Source organism: Xiphophorus hellerii, chromosome 13, assembly GCF_003331165.1.
Source record: "Xiphophorus hellerii strain 12219 chromosome 13, Xiphophorus_hellerii-4.1, whole genome shotgun sequence".
NCBI lineage: Eukaryota > Metazoa > Chordata > Actinopteri > Cyprinodontiformes > Poeciliidae > Xiphophorus > Xiphophorus hellerii.
The window spans coordinates 6,743,865-6,767,160 of record NC_045684.1 but is presented as its reverse complement, the minus strand read 5'-3'; the positions used below and the strand labels follow the sequence as shown (position 1 = coordinate 6,767,160).

The 23,296-nt window shown below is 36.5% G+C and overlaps 1 protein-coding gene across 3 annotated transcripts; it reads right to left on the bottom strand.

The window, feature by feature from the left end:
* Positions 1–8,456: 8,456 nt before the first annotated feature.
* Positions 8,457–22,429, bottom strand: mindy1 (MINDY lysine 48 deubiquitinase 1). 3 transcript variants are annotated; one of them, XM_032579940.1, is made up of 13 exons: positions 22,168–22,428; positions 20,899–20,958; positions 20,229–20,611; positions 17,195–17,446; positions 16,351–16,565; positions 15,319–15,376; positions 15,024–15,088; positions 13,750–13,908; positions 13,155–13,257; positions 12,382–12,524; positions 11,459–11,653; positions 11,220–11,387; positions 8,457–9,654 (listed from the first exon to the last, which is right to left on the bottom strand). In XM_032579940.1, the coding sequence occupies exons 3-13, from the start codon at positions 20,554–20,556 to the stop codon at positions 9,589–9,591; spliced, it is 1,752 nt and encodes a 583-aa protein (XP_032435831.1). In that variant the 5' UTR covers positions 20,557–20,611; positions 20,899–20,958; positions 22,168–22,428; the 3' UTR covers positions 8,457–9,588. The 3 variants fall into 3 exon arrangements, with proteins under 3 accessions (XP_032435831.1, XP_032435829.1, XP_032435830.1); XM_032579938.1 differs by lacking the exon at positions 20,899–20,958 and having other exon boundaries at positions 22,168–22,429; XM_032579939.1 differs by lacking the exon at positions 22,168–22,428 and adding an exon at positions 21,140–21,244 and having other exon boundaries at positions 20,229–20,958.
* Between the last annotated feature and the right edge of the window lie 867 nt (positions 22,430–23,296).

Genomic DNA, 23,296 nt, shown 5'->3' with positions numbered 1-23,296 from the left:
GTCATATCTTGTACAAATATCTTAGGTTTGTCTTATTTCAAGTATGCTAACTTACAAGTAACGTTTGAGCAAAATATAGGAGCTTGTTTCACTTATTTTGATGAAAAAGTACAACTTCCACTGATTATTTCATTTAGAAAAATGGGGAAAATGTAAAGCAAACTGCCGGTGGAACTAGAACTGGGTTGCTAGGTAACGGGCTGGGCTTGGCTTGGCTGAGGTTGCTAGGTAACGTCTCAGCTCCAGTTGATTGTGAAATAATATAATATGCCAGTGGAACTAGTGCTTTTTTAAAATCAAAATTAGTTATTTACATAAAACAAGCTCTTATAACTTACTGAGAAGTTTCCTGTTGGTTTTGTCTTATTTCACTAAGATTTTTGCACTAGAAACTAAACTAAAAATACTTGGGAAGATTTTGTGTTTTTTGCAGTGCGTCTGAGAAAATCAAACTGGGCAGCGAACACCAGCAAGCGACCGAGGAAATGAATCGGTATTTGTTCTTACAGAACAGGAACGCTAACGCGGTAAAAGCACATCAGGAGCTGAGGGTTGCTGGTGTTAATTTCTGGATTTGTTCTCTGGATAAGCAGAGGGACAGAAAAGAGACTTGAATATGTTTGTTTTTTGTCTTTTACTTGGTGTGGGAGTCATTTTGTCTCTGTGGGATTCCTCACAGTGGTATTTATTTCACCAGACAGACATCACAACTGCAAAATCTGTACACTTACTAACAGTAATGAATCAAAGCATCGACTCAAAAGAATCATATTTAAACCTAAAACACAAAGTGACTGTAGAAAAGATGGAAAACGTGGCCTCCGTCTGCGAAAGCTGCGTTTTGTTTCATGGCCAACAGAGGGCGACACTTGTAAGGAAAGGAGTTTTTTAACATGCTGAAGGTTTTGCTGTTATGGCGTAGTAGAGCCAATGTAGATAGGAAAAAAATTATTTTAGATTAATTGTGAAGAAATTAAAAAAAGAATTCTGAGTTTAAAAAGTCAAAAATTTGCTTGGAAAAAAACCTGAAATTTTGAGATAATTTTGAAGAAAAAAACATTTCAGAAGTCAAAATTTAAACTTTAAAAACTCACAAATTTCCATGTTTTTTTCTACAAAAATTTAGGTTTTTTTCTAGCAAATTTTTGACTTTTCACGCGTAGAAATTACCTAGTTTTTTCTTAGAAAATTTCTGGATTTTTTTGGAGAAATTTACTAAATTATTTTATTTTTTTCCTATCTACAAAGGCTAAAACACTGTTGTAGTTTTGCTACAACCTTATAAGCTAAATTAATACTAAATTACTCTAACTGTTTAATTCATTTTGGGTGAAAAGTAACAAACTACAGGTTTTTTTTTTTAGGAATAATAACTTTAATAAACTTAATTCACTGCTAACTTTGTAGATGTGATTGCTGTCTGGTGCAAAAGCTTTCATTGTTCGTTGTCGGTCCAAACCAAATTTCAGAAGAATAACTATAATTTTTTTAAATTCTCATCAGATTTATTTTGTTTAGGGGAAAATGCTAATTAGCTAAAATTTAAAGCATTGACTGAAAGAAAAGACGAAATCCAAGTTCGCTCTTGACTGTTGTTTACTTTCAGCCGCTAGCTGCCTGCTGCGTCTACAGATAGCCTAGCTTGTTACAGTTACATTAGTGTTGTAAATTTAACACTGCACATTCTCTTCCCTGATTGGTTAAAACGCATTCCTCTAACCAGTGCTGACCAATCAGGATGGTTGGTATTGAGGAGCTAAAAGGATTTTTAAAGTGACGAGGGATTTTCTGGACATGTCGAAGTGTTTGTTTGCTTTCTTTTAGTGACTGTCCATGAAAATGTCGTGATATTGTCTGTTTTCAATGTTGACAAGCAGAAACTTCAGGCTCATCTATTGTTACGCTGGCGTCACTCCAGAGTCCCGAACACAAAGTATTAACTCAATATTTATACAACACAACAAAGTTTCCTCATGTGGTTTAGTATTTGTTTAGTTAAAATGTGTAGCTTTACTAACATTAATGAAAATTTGAGAAGTTAGTCGACTTGCTAGCAGATTTTGGAATGAGTTTGAATATTTCACTCATTCACTGTAAAACAGACTGGCGGCTTTAGGCCACTTTTAAATTTTGTTAACATGTTGCATCAAATATAAGAAAACATTAAATGTGTAGCAGCTCATTACCATAAATTGCAAAGGTTCATGGTCAGTTTATGGTTAATATTGTTTATAATTAGCATATTGAAGATCATATAATGACATTTACCAAGTCAATTCACATCTTTGCCATTTTAGCCCCTCTATAAGCAATCAAATTTATGTCCATTATGTACAAGTTAAAGTCTCTGTTCATGCAGATGAGTAGTTTATAAAAATCTGAAATATAATCCAATTTAATCATATGTAATTGTAGCTTTTATATTGTCCCCCATTTTTTCCACCATTTCCAAAAAAGGTTAAAGAAAAGCTAAAAACTCCAACAGGGCATAATGACTAAAAGTCTCACTTCATACCAAAACATTGTCGTTTTCATGGTTAGTCAGACATTTTTATGATAAATTTATCAAAATGTCCCAAATTTTAACAACTACGTTTTATTCTGAATGAGTGAACAAGCTGAGCGTAGCCTAAAAGGTGTTAGCATGTTTACCATGTTAGCTAGCTAGCTGTCTGAAAATGGTCAACTTTCATTGTAAAGTCATGAAACGGCTCAACGTTGATATTTAACAACAGTTTTATAATCTGGCTGAAAGTAATGAAACTGAAGATATTGTTACAAAAATGCTAGTTAGCATCCGCTCGCTAACAGGAGTTAACATTAGTAACATTCGTTTAATTTATTAAATGACAAAACATTTCTCATGTTTTTACTGAAACTTTAACTTCTGTGTGGAAAATTGATCTTGCGATTGATAAACAACTATTTTCTCTATTTTTATCATACTCAAGCTAACCCTTTATTTGGCTAATGCTAAATTGCTAGCAAGAACAAAGTTAGCTAAACTTTAGGTTTGAGGCACCAAATATTATTTAAATCTCCACTTTAATGAATCAAACTCCTCCTCAAAAGTTTTTGAACTTTAATAAAATAAAACTTGGTTAAATTCTTGCTAGTTTATCTCAGACAGAAATGAATTTTTAAATGTTATTTTCGTCGTGAAAACAAAGACTAATGCTTGCTCTACTACAAGTTTAGGTCACTTTGTGTGTTTTATTTATTTTTCCAGCCATATTTTCCGTGAATCTCTTCCAGAAATAATCAAACGTTTCTTTCTCTGGACGAACATCGTGGAATAAAGCCGATGGTGCTGAAAGGCGACTGATATTCCAGTTTTCCTGAATGTTTTTTGTTTTTGTTGGTTTAACCACTATTGAAGGAAAAGCACAGATTTGTTGTGAAAGCAACATCATGTTACTTTCTGCTAACCTTAAGCCTCTTACTTTATAAATAGCTGTGACTAAAGTTTACCAGATAAACAACTGAAATGGCAAACCGTCTTTGCGATCTCTTTTTTTGTGTGAATGTTTTCATGTAAAAAATAAGAAAGATGCCTTGATATGTACAGAGCAAACAAACTTATCAATGCAACCAGAGGGATGAATGTTTTTAGCCCTCATAAGTGCTTTTATATCGGATATCTGAACGTATCGGAGCGAGTTTTATCACAAACTCGCTCCGATGTCCAGAATCTTTCATTGCCTTCTTTGTTCCTTTCATCAGCTCTCCACACTTTCAATGTGAAACTTTAAGTGCATTTATTCTAAATATGTTTTGTTTGAAAGGATTCCTTGTTGTTTCTAACTTTCTGTCATGTCACTAAATATATTAAAGACATCTTGGTCAAATCAAAACGCATTTTTGTCTGATTTTCACTAAAAAAGATGCAAATAGGAAAAATTTTTCTGGGTATTTTACTAGAAAACAGATTAAAACCTTTTTCTTATGTTTCTGATGTTTATTGGAAACGATATTTTATATTAAAAAAATTCAGTTAAAGGTAATTACTTAGAAAATAAGCTTATGTAGTTTATAAGTCATGTTGTAATAAAAATATTTTATTTTTAGCCAAAAATTGCGAGAATCAACTCATAAAACTTGTACTAGGACAAAGTCTCAATGTTGACTTTATTCTCGTAATGCTACGACTTTTTCCTCATTTCAACTTTATTCTCGTATGATTTTATTCTTGTAATATTGACTTTTTCTAGTTTTACATATTTTACAATTTTCTGATACTTTGTTGTTAAATCTGACCAAACTTCTCTTATTTTGGAATTACCAAAATTGTTTCTATTTGCTAAATGCCAAAGAAAAAGATATGCAACATTTTTTTATTTTCTTTTGTAACTTTCCTCGAATGTAGCAAGGTTTTCTTTTAGTGAATTTGATTATTCGTAGAAAAGGAAGTTCAAAAGAAAACTTGTTTTTACAGAATTTCAAACAATTGAAGCTAATTGAAGTCGGCTCAATTACTGCTCTTTTAAAGCAAATTGCCTGAGTCTCATTTCTAAAGTTAACTAAATTAGTTGATAATTTCAATAATTGATCACAATTAATCATTTCAGCCCTAAATTAAAAATAAATCCAGAAAATTAAGAGCATCTATTTAACAGTTACACAAAATTAAATTGCTTTATGTAAATATTTCTTATTAGAGACAAGCAGAGTGAAGAACTGCACCTTTACATTGATTCAGATTTTATTGACAGTTTGACAAAATGGCAAATTAAACAGACCATTACTGTAGTGACAGCGGTTAAACGGTTAAAATACCATGAAAGAAGAAGACGTACAAACAGGAAAGCACAGACTGGTTCTCAGAAGTCACCAAAACAAACATGGCACTTTGATTTGGGCCGCCCGGTTCTGAAACTACAACATGGAGGAGGAAACGACTGGAGAGAAGAAACCCAGATTCCTCATCTTTCCCAAAACCTTAAACCACGCAGCGTTAGTGGGAAGTAGAAGATATTTAGAGCGTTTTCACCAGAAATTGTAATAAAGTACAGAAATAACGGAGCTCAGGAGGTTTCACTGGGACTTTACTCCACGTTTCATATCGCAGCTTGAAAATACGACAATATTAAATATTTCAGCTGGAAGCCATTAAGCAGTCGCAGTAAAAAGTCACAAAAAACAAAATACTACCGAGTATTTTTGGTTTAATTTACAGGTTTAATACTTTAGTACATTTGAAATGAGACAACTAACTTACAGGTAACTTTTCAGCAACATGTAGAAGCTTGTTTTAACTAAAGTAAAAACTTTTAATTCTACTGGCACACTGTTTCATTTACCAAGGGGCAGGGCGCCGTTACCTAGCAACCACAACCCGTTACCTAGCAACCAGTTCAACTGGCAGATTTTTTCACTTATAACAAGTAAAACACCAGTGGAACTAGAACTTTCTGATAAGTATTCACGAATTATTAACTTAAAACTAGCTCCTATTTCTTGCTGAAAAGTTTTTATAAGTTAGTTTTGACTTATTTCAAGAATACTAAGATATTTCCACCAGAAACTGAACCAAAATGCTCTAAGAATTTGTGTTTTTGCAGTACAAACAGAGTTGATGGAGGTTCTGACCTGGTGAATGAAGGCTTCATGATGTCGCTACGGTTCAAACAAAAATATAAAATTAAAGTAAATTAAGGTTTAGCAAATACAGTCGAGGTTTAAATCATCTCTGGAAAATTTTCTTAAGATTTAAGCAGAACCCACAGAATCATCTCAGTTCATTGTTTTTCACTTCAACAAACACAGAAAGGCTCAAATTGAAATAAAACTCCTTTGACTCAATCTGGAAATCACATCTTCTACTTACTGAATTCATAGAAGATTCTAGATTTTTAGATTTAATACTTCCTATAGTTTCGTTTTACTCTGAGTAGTCATAATTATGTTTACTGACACAAATAAGGCTGAAAGTGGTCTAAGAATTCAGCTGAAAATGCAAAACTTATATATAGACACATTATTTACAGACTGATTCATAATACTTTATACTCAAGATAAATAAAATCTATTTTTTAAATATCAAATCGGTATGTTTGGATCATCATGGCCGAGATAGTTTTGAAAAGTAAGCCATGAAAGTTCATAGCCTAACAAGATGAGTTCTATATCCAAGCAGAAAGTTAAGTGGAAGGAAAAAATACTGCGGTTAAAAAAAACAAACATTAGAGAGTAAATGCTTTTCCTTTTCAGTAGACAATTCTTAGGTTTTTATTTCCCTCTTTTTAAATTGAATTACTGAAATATGTTTAGTTTTCAGTGAGACTCTAAATTACGGAGATGAACCTGGAGGTGAGAAACGGATCAAACCCAAGTTGCTTCTGATGAGGAAACCAGAGATTAAACCCAGGTTGCTTCAGATGAGGAAACCAGAGATTAAACCCAGGTTGCTTCTGATGAGGAAACCAGAGATTAAACCCAGGTTGCTTCTGATGAGGAAACCAGAGATTAGAGCAGCTTTGGTTGAACCTCATTTTCACGTTCGTCTGCATCAACAAGCGATTAACGGATCGTTTCTTTTCCCGGAGCAGGTTTGGTAACAGAAACAGTTTTTCTAGTGCAAAGAACGAAATCAGAGCTCATCTGACATCCACCGGTTTGTTTGGACCAGATTTTCAAAACCAGTAAACAACAAATAAATTTCCAGTTTCTATAAAATCTCCTTCTGTCTAAGCTTTTATAAGATCCACATCTTTGGGCTTCCAGCTGGAATCATAGCTGCAGGAATCTGGATTTTGGCAACAAAACAAACAGAAAATGTCACGATTGTGGATGAAACAGGATTTCTTTCTCATTTATGACACTAAAGTGAGAATTTTCACTGCAAAAACAAAATCAAAAACAGTATTTTTAGTCTAGTTTTTATTGAAAATATCTTAGTACACTTTAAATAAGACAAAACAAACTTACAATAAATACTTCAGCAAGGAATAGAAGCTTGTTTCATGTAAATTATTCTACTTATAGGGGAAAATTGTGTTATAAGTCTAATAATCTGCCAGTGGAACCAACACGTTTTAATAAATATGAAGGAATTATTGACTTAAAACAAGCTACTATCTTGCCGAAAATGTTACTTGTAAGTTAGTTCACTTAAAATAAGACAAAACTAGACCGAAAATACTTGGTAAGACTTTGCTTTTTTCCAGTGAAAAATATTATGTTTGTGAACTTTACAGCTTTTTTCCCTCTATGACACTTCAAAAACAAAATCTTGGCCTAGTTTCTAATGCAAATATTTTCGTATTCCTAAAATAAAGTGTTTCAGCAAGACATTTTTCCCATTTTGTAAGTGAAATAATCTGCCAGTGGAACTCGAGCTGGTTGCTAGGCGACGGGCTGGTCTTGGCTGGTGTTGCTAGGTAACGCCAGCTATGAAATAAGTGAAAAAATCTTTTCTTTTTAAATATTTTTTTAACAATATTAAGGAATTATTTACTAAAAACAACCCACTATATCTTACCGAAAACTTACCTGTAAGTTAGTTTTGTCTTATTTCAAGTGTATTAAAATATTTGTTCTAAAAACGAGGCCAAAAATACTTGGTAAGATTTTGTGTTTTTGCAGTGTTAGAGTTTCTGCCATTTAAACGGAATAAAACGAGTAAGAGTAAGACCTCCTGCTTCAGAACCCCAGCTTTGGTTCTGATGTTTCAGGAACCAAACAGGGAGCAGGAAATGAAGCCTGGCTGTACAGACTGAGGTTCTTACAGCGGCGTAACGTTTTGGGTCAAGTTCTGTTAGACGAGACCAGCTTTATATTCTGGAGCTCATAATTAAACAGTTCAGTGACTTTTTTCATGCATTCTGTGAAACGTTCAGATTTTCTGCAATGCAACAACACGGCTGGGAGAACAGGGTCAACGACGAGCGAAGACAAGATGGAGGATTCAGGAAGCTGACATTTCGGGGCTGTCAGCATCAATGGTCTGACTGACTCTCTGTTTGGAAACAACCACAAAGATAACCCAATAGAGGGCGCTGCTGAGCAGAGTCGCAGTTAGAGATACATATCAGAGGTGTTTAACAAGGTCCAAGACTCACGATTTCTTTGGTAAGTTTCTATCAACGTTTAAAAAACTGAAGTAAATGAATTATTCCAGTGGTAGCTTGGAAATATAGCAATAAACCTTGAGGTTTTGTTCATTTTATCAAGTTAAAACCACAAACTTTACTGTATGCACTGCAAAAACACAAAATCTTACCATTTAAGTTTGGTCAAGTTTATAGACCAAGTTGAAATAAGACAAAACCAACTTTACAAGTAACATTTGAGCAAGATGTAGGAGTTTGATTTAGGTGAATAATTCCTTACTATTAAATATTAAAAAGTACTATTTCCACTTATAAAATGAGAAAAATGTCTAGTTATAAGTGAAATAATTTCCAAGTGTTTCTGGTGCTTTTTAAAAAAGTCGATATTATGACAACTATCTTGCTGAAAAGTTGCATGTAAGTTAGTTTTGTCATATTTAAAGTTTACTGAGATATTTACACAAGAAACTAGAACAAAACGGTTTAGTGTTTTTGCAGTGAATTAATGGAATTTTATGCAACAGACCAAATAAAATCAAATTCACGCTACTTCATTAGCGTGAATTTGCCAGTTCCACCAGCAAATTATTTTACTTATAAAATGGTAAAAATGTCTTGTTTACAGTGAAATAACCTGCCAGTTCAACTAGTACGTTTTCTTATCAATACTAATGAATTATTGACTTGAAATCAGCTGCTATATATTGTTGGAAAAATACTGTTAAGTTGTTTTTTTCCCCCTTTATTTTAAGTGTACTAAGATATTCGCACTAAAATTTAGACCAAAAAAATACTTGGTAAGATTTTGTGTTTTTGCAGTGCATGCCGCTAGGGGAGTTTAGATCAAAACATATCATTGTGTTAGGATGGCCTAGTCAAAGTACATCTGTGTCAACACTTAAAAACTGATATTCAAAGTCATTCTAAGTCCAATCTGAATGAGTTTGAGCTACTTTGTAAAGACGAATTGGCAAAAATTACTATTTAACTTTCACTTTATAATTTTGAACATTTGTCTGTCACATAAAATCCCAATAAAATTGAGAAATTCTGGATTTAAGGTCCCAAAACGTGAAAAAGTTTGAGTTCTGAATACTTTTGGTGACGTGTAAATAAGTGGGGGACAAACCAACCAACCACTGGCCTCCAAACTGTTAGAAAATGTGTCTGAATGATAATAAAATAAAATAAAAACGTACGGCTTCACTCGCTGTCAAAATTATCTGACGTAATTAAATATCTGACTGAAGGTTTAAAGTATTGGCAACAGTTAAGCTTCCGTTTCTCATTAATGAATAAAATCGACCGTAGAGCAGCAGTTAGACAGTTTATAGGTAAAGACCTCGGTTACTGCGGTGAGCCCTTCATGGAGGCGGGTCCGTTCTTCAGCTGGACCCGGCCGGTCCAACGGACTCCCTTTGTTTACGTTTTCCCGACTGGAGGACACAGACCCGCTGGACGAAAGCAGCCATGTTTGGCGTCCAGCTAACTCAGTGTGCGAGACACGCGAGACTCCGAGGCGCTAAACAGGAAGCGATTATAGGATGACGCAGTCCGACTCCTTCTCCCTTCTTCTGGCTTGCTGCGACCCCTGACCTCTGACCTGGAGAAAACATAGACAACACAGTCACATTTGGAAGACAACAATACTACTGACTGTCATGTTTTTTTCTAATGGATTAGGAAACTCAGGGCTATCAGTTATGAGCTAAAATAAAATATTAGCTGAGCTAAAGAACTAATCCAACATTAGGCCTGCTAATGCTAAAGCGCTACACCAACATGGTATTTAGCACAAGCTAATGCGCTACACCAACATGGTATTTAGCATAAGCTAATGCTAAAGTGCTACACCAACATGGTATTTAGCATAAGCTAATGCGCTACACCAACATGGTATTTAGCAGAAGCTAATGCTAAAGTGCTACACCAACATGGTATTTAGCATAAGCTAATGCTAAAGTGCTACACCAACATGGTATTTAGCATAAGCTAATGCGCTACACCAACATGGTATTTAGCAGAAGCTAATGCGCTACACCAACATGGTATTTAGCAGAAGCTAATGCTAAAGTGCTACACCAACATGGTATTTAGCATAAGCTAAAGTGCTACACCAACATGGTATTTAGCATAAGCTAATGCGCTACACCAACATGGTATTTAGTACAAGCTAATGCTAAAGTGTTACACCAACATGGTATTTAGCATAAGCTAAAGTGCTACACCAACATGGTATTTAGCATAAGCTAATGCGCTACACCAACATGGTATTTAGCATAAGCTAATGCTAAAGTGCTACACCAACATGGTATTTAGCACAAGCTAATGCGCTACACCAACATGGTATTTAGCATAAGCTAATGCTAAAGTGCTACACCAACATGGTATTTAGCATAAGCTAATGCTAAAGTGCTACACCAACATGGTATTTAGCAGAAGCTAATGCGCTACACCAACATGGTATTTAGCAGAAGCTAATGCTAAAGTGCTACACCAACATGGTATTTAGCATAAGTTAATGCTAAAGTGCTACACCAACATGGTATTTAGCATAAGCTAATGCGCTACACCAACATGGTATTTAGCAGAAGCTAATGCGCTACACCAACATGGTATTTAGCAGAAGCTAATGCTAAAGTGCTACACCAACATGGTATTTAGCATAAGCTAAAGTGCTACACCAACATGGTATTTAGCATAAGCTAATGCGCTACACCAACATGGTATTTAGTACAAGCTAATGCTAAAGTGTTACACCAACATGGTATTTAGCATAAGCTAAAGTGCTACACCAATATGGTATTTAGCATAAGCTAATGCGCTACACCAACATGGTATTTAGCATAAGCTAATGCTAAAGTGCTACACCAACATGGTATTTAGCAGAAGCTAATGCGCTACACCAACATGGTATTTAGCATAAGCTACTGCGCTACACCAACATGGTATTTAGCAGAAGCTAATGCTAACACAGTACACAGACTTGGTATTTCATGAAAGCTAAAGTGCTACTCCAGCATAGCATTTAGTGGAAGCTAATGCTAAAGTGCTAACTTCAATAAGAAGGTTGAAAGACTAAAACCTTCTTATTTCAAATGATTTTTGCACTAGAAACCAAATTCTTTGGTGAGGTTTTGTGTTTTCAGCGCTCTGAGCAGCTGATACCTGCTGCGGCGTCGGTGTTGGCCCCGCCTGTTGCTGCTGCTGCTGCTGCTGAAACTGCTGCTGCTGCTGGTACTCCTCCTGCTGCAGCTGCCGGGCCAACTCCAAGTCACTGAGAGGTCCAGGAGCGCCTTCCTGCTGCTGCTGCAGGGAAACGGCGACCAGGTAGTCCTGAAGCGAAACAATCGATCAATAACAATAATCAGGGTAACAGGGAGTCCAAGAGGCGGAGGAGTCCTGACCTGGTCGATCTGCCTCTGCTGCTCCTGGCTGCTGGGCGGCAGGTGGGCGGCGGCCGGCGAACGCTCCGGCGCGTGGCTCAGCCTGAAGTCGGAGTTGCAGAAGTTTCCGTCTCCTTCGACGTTGTGGAGAGATTCCCAGACCATGCTCTCCTCCTGCAGGAAGCCCTGATCCGTCACCAGCAGGTACAGGTGGCCCTGAGGAGGACGCAGAGGGCAAAGGTCATTTTCACCCTCAGGACAGCTAAATAAAACAAACATTATCTGACATTTTTATTTATAAACAATACTACAGGAAATATGTTGTAATTTTTAACGGGCAACAATTTTATTCCTATTAATTCATTTAATCTTTTCTTTATCTACTTAGGTATTTATTTTTGTTTTTTTTATTAATCACAGTGTTCAGTTTTATAAGCTTGCATGTTTTCAAAAATTTTATTGTCTCAAACCAAATTGTGTAGAGATTCAAATTTTTCAAGTTTTCATATTCAGGAAAGTTTGAAATAATTCATTTTGCTTCAAAACCTGATTTAGTAATGTATAACTATAATATTATCTTTGTTTGGTTGATGTACAAAATCTCTGGATTAAAAAATATCAGTATATTACTAATATTATTGTTACTCACAACTGGGATGTGGAAATTGAAATATACATAGAAGGGTTGGTCTGTAATACTTGCTTCTCCAAAGAAAATAAAAAATAAAAAATGACTGGTACTTTTAGTTTTTATTCAATAAATAAATAGTAAAAAAAAACCTGCATGTTTTTTTTTATTATATCTGTTTTTAAAATTTCAACTGGTTATTTTAAGTCGTTTGTATTTCATCATGATCAAGGCTTGGTGTCTGTCTCCCCCCAGCGGTGTGTGGTGGTACTGCAGGGTGTCTGTGGCGGTACCGCAGGGAGCGTTTCCTCCTCACCTTGTGTTTGATCATGGTGCTGAAGTGGTTGTTCCTGAAGAAAACGGAGATCTCTCCCTCTTTCGCCGTGGTGTTGAGCTCACAGAGGCCGTGGTACGACAGCTGGGTGGCCGTCGACTCCAGAAACTGCTCCGCCACCAGACCTACACAAACACATAAAATTACTGTTTAGAGCAGCAGAATGTGGGCAAAAAAATTATTTTCTTCTGCTTTGAGTAAACTAAACACGAAATATTTTAATAAAATAAACAAAGCAGTCGGATTTTTGTAGACAAAATGATGTTGCAGGTTTGCCAGATTAAGGAAAAAAAAAAACCAAACATATCCTACGGTTTCATATTTTTTGTTGTTTTTGTAAAAGGCATTGGATCTTTTACCCTTTTCTTGCTTCTGCAAATCAGTCCTGATCAACAAAATCAGGCTTTTCTGACAAAAATCTACAAAAGGCCTCTCTTAAATGTGGATCTGAACCAACTGTCTGAACTGGGAAACCAAAATTAGGCTATTCTGGAACTGGGACTCACCCAGAATCGCTCAGAGGGCTGTAAATGGCCCCCGGGCCGCACTTTAGACCCCCCTAATTTAGAGACACATTTAAAGAACATGAAAATTTGGATGAAATGTGAAAATGACACCTTGAAGTTATTTTCTAAGGTCTTTCTTTGGATTATTAGAGAGGCGGAGCCGTGGTGAAGAGGTCGGGACTCGAACCCGCGGCAGCAGCATTGAACATGTTGTCCTACCTGCCTCTTCAGGTCTGTGTGTGAGCTCACCTTCGCTGACTCTGCTGCTGTCTGCAGAGTGTTTGCAGTCGATGATTTTCTCCACCAGCTGGTTGTAGCTCAGCTTTCCCACAGCAGCCACCGTCTCTGGACTCTAAACTCACACAAAGTGGACGGTTCTTCAACCAAACGAGTCCAAGAAGAGTTTCTGCTTCTATTCTTCCTCAGATGATGAATTTACAGGAGATGCAAACTAATGTTCTCCGTGTTAGCTTACTGCTAACTAAGGCTACAGCTAACGATTATTTTAATAATCGATTATTCTGACGGTTAATGGGATTAAAAATTGTTACATTTTTAAATAAGAAAATAAACATTTTATTACCTAAAATGAAAGAACATAGCATTTCTTTATTGAACCTGAACCACTACAGGAGTTTTTGATTAAAACATATTTACAAAAGAAGACTTTCTTTATATATTAAATGCAAAATGTATATATAATTGGTCCAGTTTTGGCTTAATTATTGCTCTGAGTGTTTTGCCCGGTTAATGATTAATCGGTTACTTAATTAGTTGACGATTAATCGCGACTAACCTGATTAATCGTTTGAGCGTCACTGCTAAGTCTGGGTTAGCGTGTTACCTGTGGGTCCACCAGCCAGCCGTGGTACAGCGGGATGTTCAGCAGGTCGAACACGATGCACTCCGGCGTGTATTCAAAGTCCGTGACTCCCGTGAAGCGAACGTTGACGTCCAGACCCGTGGACAGCTTCGGAAGAACCGCCATGGCGTCGCTCATGTTCTGCAGACACAAAGCTGCCAGTCAGTTCATCAGCATTACTGCTGCAGGTTTAAATCAAGCCCTGATCATCGGCGTCTCAAACCAAGAAACACAAAGCAAGGAAGAAACCATCACTCCAAAAACAACATAAAGAGTTGCAAATTTAAGACTTTTTAAGGCCATTAACAATGAAACTTAAGACCTGTATCACAGCAGAAATGTGCCAAAATAAATTTCATGTTCTAATTTAGTAGTAGCGTAGCATCGTGTGTTGGCAACAAAAGTGAGCCAGTGGTTAAGACGAACGTCACACTTTCCCAAGACAGATAAAAGCTAAATAACTAGCCAGCTGGTATATTAGCAGCTAGTTATCGGTAGCCACAACAGCACTGAGTCACAGAACGCAATAATTATGTTTGTAGGTGACTCAAATGTTTGCCTGACAGTAAAATTCCTTAAAAAAAAACAACTAACTACAAGATGAAGTACTCCTGATGAAAGCCAACTTACATTTTCTAAATGAATCTAAAACATTTTTAAGGTCTTAATTTTAGATACAGACCTTTTAAAGGATGCGCGGACATCCTGGCTTCTGTTGTGTGAAAATAAAATTGATTGAATTTACCAAACATTTTCATCTAGTTTCTATTGCAAATATCTACTTAAAATAAGACAAAACTAACTTACAAGCAACTTTTAAGCTAGATGCAGGAGCTTGTATTACGTAAATAATTTATTGTGCGGTAACCTAGCAACCCCAGGCAGGTCTAGCCCGTTACTTAGCAACCCAGTTCTAGTTCCACTGGCAGTTTTTTTCCCATGTATAACAAGACATTTTTTCCATCTTATAAGTGAAATATAACATGGGAAATTGTACTTTTCAATCAATATCAACTCACAGATGATTGAAATGAAACTCAGTTTTTAGAAAAATATTTTCTGTCATTTCTAATTTCTTTTTAAGAAAGGAAAGAAAAGAAAAAGTATCAATTAAGAATGGAAATAGAATATGGTGTGAAAAAAACTGTAGCTCCAGGATATTTGAACCATAATCGCCCAGAACTGAAATAAAAAGAAAGGTTTCTTAAAAAAAGTGTTTTTGTTTTAAGTCTGGATGTTTTTCAGTGTGTTGGTACCTGCTGGAAGTTGAGCTCCATGGCATTCGTCTTCTCTCTGGGTGTGACTGATAAAACACACTCTCCTGTATGACACACACACACACACGTCGGTAAGATTACTAAATCATTTCTACCTCCAGTTTTTGTGCTTGTTGTTCACAATCACTGTGGAACCGACAGGTTGTGAAAAACATTCAGGATTTTAGATGCAGTTTTTTAATCTGTTTAATAAATAAGCCTAATCCAGAAAAAAGCCAGCGTATCGTTTATTTTTCTGCTTCAGAAAAACGCAGAGATGTAATCAGAAACTCACCCAGATGAGCCATCAGCTCCTCAGTGGTGACCACTTCCGTCTGAGCAGGAAGTTTGGCCTAAATAAACAGAATAAAAAAGTTAAAATGTGCTCAAATCAACATGCAGGCAGCCTTTAAATCTGTAGAAATGATCAAATTCATGACCATTCAGGTAACGTTAGAAGTTTTTAATAAAAGCTGAGAATTTGTCCTCTGAAATACTTTAATTTCTTTTAAAAATTATTGATTATTCTGATAAAGATGACATTTAAGGCAATGAATTGTACAGTTATTAATATATTTACACCAGACTCGATTATTATGAACATTATTTTCTGTAAAATTCACTTTGAATCAACATTTATTTCGTTTTTGTTCAGATTAAGTCTCTTTTCTATTCCGTAGGAACTTATTATTATATTTGGGCCAGACTAAAAACACTATTACAGCTTCGGTGTATGAATGCTGTAATAATTGCATGTCGAGCGTCTTGTGAAGTTACTTTGGTTTTACAAATAAATCAACAGCAGACTGTCCTGGTACTGATAATAATCTGATGTTTGCTACGACTTTATGCTGGTAATATTATGAATTATTCTCATATTATACAAATTAAAATTCAAAAGTATTTTTTAAATCCGAAAGGGAAATTAAATATGAAATATATTAAATATAAATTATACTGAATAAATATAATTAAATCAATTACAGTTAAACTAAATAGATAGATAGATAGATAGATAGATAGATAGATAGATAGATAGATAGATAGATAGATAGATAGATAGATAGATAGATAGATAGATAGATAGATAGATAGATAGATAGATAGATAGATAGATTATATTAAACATACGACTTTATTCCTGATAATATTCTGACTTTCTTCTGGTAATATTATGAATTTATTCTCGCATTACGACTTTATTCTCATTAGTTTGTCTTTATTCCTGTATTATTTAATTCTAGTAATTTTATTACTTTATTCTCTTAATTTTTTTCTGTTTCTAAAACTCCATCTTATTAAGAGCCTTAAAGGACGTCTGATCTACCTTCCAGCGCAGGAAGAGCGTGTTCATGATGGCCAGCAGGGGGCAGGGTCCGTTCTCGCTCTGGGTGACGATGGGAGTCTTCTTCTCCTTCCAGGTGATCCACTTCACCAGGTAGTAAGCCGGCATGGCGGGTCCTGGCTCTGCGGCCGCAGGACCTGCAGCCGCAGCAGGAGCAACAGCAGCGGCGGCAACAACAGCGGCGGCAACAGCTCCCTCTGTGGTCAGGATGAAAAACTACAGCTAGTGCTCAAACATCATCAAACTTAAATATTACAATTATAACGACATTAACGGCTGTAAAACATCTGTGAAAAAGTGATGATATTAAACACAAAACAAAACAACTCCTTACAAACGTTTTAACTGAAAAACTTTTTTCAAAACTGCTGAAGCAAATTTATTTTTGTAATTCCAAGTTGTATAGTTTTATACTAATTAGCTGCGTTTCCATTGGCCATAAAATTCTGCAAAGTGGAATTGCAAGAATAAATTTGCTTAATGGAAACATGGCAGTTTTGTTTTTTGATAAAAAGTTTTTGCACGAGGATGAGGCGATATTTCGCACAACTGCAATTTTCCGTATGATGGAGTCACATGATCAGCAGCTGGATGATACTGCTGGCGGAAAAGACGAAGAAGAAGAAGACAGGAAGTGGAAGGAGGATGACGCCACTGCATGTTTTTAACAACATAAGTTCATTCACAAGTGATTTTTGTTGCATTTCTTATTTAATGGAAACAACGCAATTGTGAAATTGTATATTTTTGAGATTAGACAAAGATTTGCGCTTATTTATAATGGAAACGCGGCTATTGACGGTTAAATCCAGAGGGATGACCTCACCTGCCGCTTTCAGCGCCTCGTCCGCTTTCAGACTGGGAGCCTCGACGGACGGAGAGCCGCCTTCGGCGCCCGGAGCAGAGCAGGTGGACGACAAGCCGTCCTCGATGTCCAGAGAGTTTCCCGTGGTCGTGACGCCGTCGGAGAGGTCCAGGCTGGGAATGGAGAAGGACGCCGAGTTGGAGGATTCCCGCTGCTCATCGGAGTCCGCCGCCGTCATCCCAGACGAGCTTTCCTCCAGGTCCGGGTCTGGAGCTGGAAAACAGAGAGAGGATGATTCAGGCTGATTTAAGTAACAGGAAGGCAACAGAACGAAACAGAATCAGAGGATTTGTTCTGACATAAAGATCAATCTAAAACATTTCACATGAATGGGCACGACACATCGGCGTTAACATCGGTACCGGACGATATTAGTCATTTTTTAACATATCGTACCTGTCCGATAAATAAAACTAGACTGATATGAGAAAACAGTATTTATTTTTATCTTGTTTCCGACTGTTTCTGGTTGTTGTTTTTGCAAAAGGTGTTAAAACTAGTATTTTTAATTTATTTATAGTATATTTCACTATTTCAGTAGTGAATTATATATAACATCAGATATTTGTAATTACAACAAAATTCATTTCGGATATCAATATTGGTACAAATTTTAATTTCGGTGAATTCCTTATTCTGACTGTTAAAGTCAAAATCTATTAATGGCAGTAAAACACAAACTTTATGACATTATCAGAACTTTATCACATTTTTACTTTAAATATTATCTTACAAACCTCAAGAGAATCCAGGTACCAGTGATTTAAATGTTGCACCTTAAAATTAAAATCTGTGATTTTTTTTCAAACCAGATCTGATTTTAATCTGTTTTTTTTTTTTTGCTCTATTTTCTAAAAATAAAATTAAAGATTTTTTTTTAAGTAGTTTCTATTTTGATCCATTCTGTGAGTTGTGTGCCAGAGTATTAGGGCCAGTCAATGAGAATCTGTTTAATTATGAGAAAACAATTATAACAGCAGCTAAAAAAAATGCAATTTTACAAGAAAAGCCTTAAAATTAAGAGAAAATGTTGCTTTAATGTGAAAAAGCTGAGAGTTAATGTTATTTCTTTGACAAAGAAAAAGACACAGCTGCTTGCAAAATTGCTTCAAAGTTACTGGTAATAATTTGATGATGATGTGTTAAAAAGATTAAATATTTACCAATGTCTGGTCAACAAAGTTTAAATTTTGTGGTTATTTTTCATGTTGGCGTTCCCATAAACTTACAACTTTATTCTGGCAATTAATTTGTTTATTCTCACTATTAATATAAAGGCCTCAATATTTTATTGTGGAACTAAACCGGCACATTAGTAGTTTAATGTCCAAGAAATCAGAGGTACAAAGAGATACAAAACAGCATTAAGTTTCAGTTACAGCAGGAATAATGGAGGATTTTTGTTTCTCTAAAAATAACAGAACAAAATACCTTTTTCCCATCCAAATAAAATTGTATTTAATATTTCTAAAATCTTTGTTATACTAAATGTTTGTTTTAAAATAAACTTAAACAGAACCCTCCTGATTGATTTATGATTTAATCCCACTTAAAGTAATTTAGGTATTAAGCAGCTGGTGGGTTTTGTTCCCGTTGGTTTGCTCTGCTGGCCTGCTGCCACTCATATCCAGTAAAAACAAAGGATCATTGAAGCTTTTCTGCTCCGTCTCAGTTTCCTGAATATTAACCAGCTGGAACGCAGCCGTACGAAATAGAGCAAGCCAGTTTGGCATTTAATGTCCCACTTACACGGAGGGGACAGACTGTCACCGGATTCACGGCACAAACATCTGAAGCCTCTTTATTTCAGCTCCTTTCCACAAATATCAAACTACAAGTGGATTTTAAAATATATTTAGGGAGTTTATTGTTAGAAACTCTTTAATCTTTCATTTGTAATAAATCATCAAGTTTGTATTGATAACTGCCTGGTCGTACATTGAAAGTATCTTGTTCAGGCTAAAGGTCAAGAGAAATCTGTTATTGTAGAGAACGACAGATACTATCACAGCTGCTGCTGCAGTTTCAGAGAAAATGAAGATAGGACATAAAGTTATTTGGGTTTTTTGCCCTGCGACAGACTGGCGACCTGTCCAGGGTGTACCCCGCCTCCCGCCTGGAACGTAGCTGGAGATGGGCACCAGCAACCCTCCCGACCCCATTAGGGACAAGGGTGAACAGAAAATGGATGGATGGATGGATGGATGGGTTTTTTGCTTTATACAGTATACATAAATAAACCTTTTAGAAATATACTACATAAAACCATAGATCCACATTAGCTGTGAAAAGATTGATGCAGCTGAGCTAAACTAAAGCAAATTTACACAGGTTTTAGTTAGTTTAGTCGGCACCATGGGATTTCCTCTGTTTTTACTTACTAACCTTATACTAACATTGCTTGTTTTGATAACTTTTTTTGAAATATCCACATTTATCTTTCATCCTATTATAAAATAATAAGAAATTGTCATATTTGACTCCAATTAAAGTGTATTTTTTGGAAAGCCAATGCAAAAAAAAAAAAAAAAGCATTATTACGACATTTTACTGATTTGTGATGTTAAATTCTGGAAGTTTTTGAAATAACCCCTCAAAACGACAAATTTTCATTTTGGGCCACGGCATTGCTGTCATATTGGCTGCACTAACTTGAAATCCAGTATTTCTGATTCAGCAGAGGAGTAAAAAGTCAGAAATACTGCCACCTGCAGGTGGGAGTTGGTGTTACTTGAACCCAATGTTTTTCACACTGTAAATAAATAAAATGTGAAAAAATGCTTCCATCTGTAGATTTCACCTAAATTTCAGTGATCAAGGAATCACAACAAACTGGAGGGATTGATTGATATAATTTGGCATCTGGAGAATAGTCGGCCACATAAAAAGCTATGGTGGGCCAGATTTGGCCCCCGAGCCTCAAGTTTGACACACATTAACTTGTTACTGAAATCCGGCTGAAATAAACATTTATTTATCCGTGATGTCGTCTTACCTGGCTCTGCTCCTCTTCCTGCTCCCCCTTCAGTCTTTATGTGTCTGAGCTGGACCGACAGAGTTTCGTCCTCCGTCGTAGCGATGGTCATCGTCTCGTTTTCCGACAGACTAGGCGATGACTCGGGCGGTGTGGGCGTGGCCTCGTCATCCTCCTCCGGTTCTTTACTGCTGACTTTTTGGACTTTCGCCTCCCGGTCGGACCCATCGGTAAAAACAGAGTCGTTCATTTCTTTGGAGCGGCTCTCCGTGTTCAGACTCGGCTCCTCTTTGCTGCGTCCAATCAGCAGGCTAGCTGGAGCGGCTGGCGGAGCGCTGGATTCTGCCATGATCAGCCGAACCGATGAAACTGGATGCAGACAGACTCGGGCTTTCACTTTCCAGCTTTCAAAGGAGAAATGAATTATTGCTCATGAGATCAGCACATGTATCTTCAGGGTGATTTAAGTGGAAGACGAGGCTCTGTGGGTTGTGAAGAACATCTCAATGTGACCAAATTCTGCTGAAACTCCCAGAAAAAAACTGCATTTTTCTGCCTTTTTATCTGTAAATAAACATCCGCAGAGTTTCGGGTGCCAGTCAGGCTCTCATCTTAACTTGAAGAATGAACACTGGGGAACTGAAAGACCCCCCAAAATAAAAAAGAATGACTGTCCTCTTAGTTTTCGTACCAGGTTGGAAAAGGAACTGAGGATTTTCTGAGTCTTCAGTCAGCAGACGTCCAGTCAGACCTGAAGAGAGATGTTGGAGTTGGGGATAAGATTCTGTATGATCTGCAAAATGTTGCATATATTCCACATGTCTGTTGTTGAGAGTGTAATCTGATCTGTTGAGGCAGGAGCGTCAACAGATGAACTTAGAAAAACCTCAACAACCCGATAAAGAAGGCTGGTTCTGGTTCTGGTTCTATACCTTTGGAGAAGATGGTGCAAAGGATTCTTCATAAAAATCAAGAAAACTATGCACAACCCTGAGCATCCTCTTCATGAGACTGCTTTATTACCTCACAGCAGAGTGTCTTCAGTCAGAAGCTTCTCCAGATCTGCTGTAAAACAGACTGCTACAGGAGAACCTTCCTGCCCACAGCATCAACAACTCTTTGAAGAATCTTGGATAATATGAGCTACTCTCTTTGAATATTAAAGTATTTTTGAATTGAATTTATTGAAATATATCAAATTAAATTTGTTACAGTGTCCCATAGGTTTTAATATAAAACAAAATTACTTAAAATTTCAGCTTTTGAGACTCTGAAGATGCCTTAAATATCACAAAATGATGGTATTACTTAAAAGTTATTTCAGTGTTTCTGTTTGTTATGATGCTCGACTCTTTTGAAAATGTTGCTGGCCTATATGTGGTCAGGTGACCTCGCCACACCTTGCTTTGTACATGTTTACAATATATGAGGCAAAACAGGAAGTGAACATATGGAACTGTCTGATGTATGTTATCGTTTGGAAGTGAAAGGTAACCGAAGTGAGGTTTTTCCCTTTAAATTAACCAAATGGCTACCTTGACAACGATCATTAGTCAGCAAAACGACTGCTTAAGTTTACCAGAGTGCTTCCAAGTCAGGTAAGAAAACACAGCGTCGCTCTATTAAACACATTTTATTAGCCAAAACTTTCACCTAAAACAGTTGTTTCAAACTTCTGACAGAATTAGCTCAGCAGAGAGATTTTAAAACTAGCCTCACCTCAAATGAAACCTGCCTCAGCCATGAAACGCCCGTCCTGCTGATGCCTCATCATCATTAAGCAGCTTTCTGACACAACTCCCTGCGTTAGCAAACCTGCAGCTAGCTCCCTGGGCTAGCTGCGCTAACTTACCCACTAAAACAGAAAGAATATAACCTGATATGGTGGAAAGTGTAAAAGACACACGGCGCTGATTGCTGCTGTCACTTTTGAAAAGAAGATATGTTTTAAATGCCTCACCTTTTCAGCATCGACTGCGCCTCAGTGATCTGCGCTGACGGTAGCTGCTGAACAGGCATGCTAGCTGTTTACATTCCTCCCCGGTAAGCCCCGCCCACTGACACGTCACAGCTTGAAGCGTCGGTTTAACCTGCCTGGAAAAAACTTTTGTTTATAAAATATGGGCTTAAGGTGGATTGTTCTACAGCGAGATCCGGTTGTGCTCAGGACAGCAGTAACGCTAACTTTTATAGAGACTACGAGCGGCCATTTGTCAACTCATGCTGAGTTTTTTTAGCCTCGGAAATCGGAGCTCTCGTGCGTGCGGGAATGACGTCACTCGTGTTGCGTTTTTAGGATTTCTGGGTAGCAAAACTATTTCAATCAGGTGTATCTCTAATTTGGAGTTAGAAATAATGTTTTTTTTTAGGTTTGTGCTAGAAATAAATACTTTCTGGTCATAAATATTTGAGGTAATAAATATTTTTCAGTGTTTTATATTTGAAGTGATTAACTTCAAGGAAACGAGATTTATATCTAATTAAACCCGAAGTGTGTTCTCATTTCAACAAATAAAGGTTGTAACAGTAATATGGCAACAATTTCCGGGATATTTAGTGTCCTAAAGAAACAATGAAAAGATGGATGAAGCCCCTTTATGCCTGATTAAGAAGTCACCTGTTAGAGACAGAGCCGGCCCAAAGTACAAACAAACTAAGCAGCCCCACAACCCCAAAACAATGCTTGTATTTGAACATAAATCTAGCAATTTAATTTATTTTGGGCTTGACTCTCTTTGCTTTATAGTTGCCAAGGGCCAAAGTATAGAACTTTTTTGCAAAAATTACACCAAACAATCAAAAGAACAGATGCAGAAAACCATGATACCCACAAACTGTAGCAATTTAAACCAGGCTCCTCTTGTTTGAAATAGGAACCCTTTTAGTGACCTTTAATTATGTAAAGATCATTTCTAATCTTAAAGTTTATATGAAAAAACTAAACTAATCACTAGGCTGTAATTTTCCTGTGAATTCTGGACAGAAAAAGCTCAAGAATTTCTTCCCAAGAAATGTTAAGGATCTGAGCTCTTAAATCTATTTGAATATAAAGTTAATGAATCGATAAACTTTGTTTCACACATGTTAAT

What these genes read in the sequence shown, in the direction of transcription:
- mindy1 (XM_032579938.1), bottom strand. Translation starts at nt 22,226, where the DNA reads ATGCCTGTTCAGCAGCTACCGTCAGCGCAGATCACTGAGGCGCAGTCG. An exon ending in GCTGGCTGGTGGACCCACAG is followed by an intron (nt 13,258 to 13,749) that starts GTAACACGCTAA and finishes GTGTGAGTTTAG; the next exon opens with AGTCCAGAGACGGTGGCTGC. An exon ending in AGCAGAGGCAGATCGACCAG is followed by an intron (nt 11,388 to 11,458) that starts GTCAGGACTCCT and finishes GTTTCGCTTCAG; the next exon opens with GACTACCTGGTCGCCGTTTC.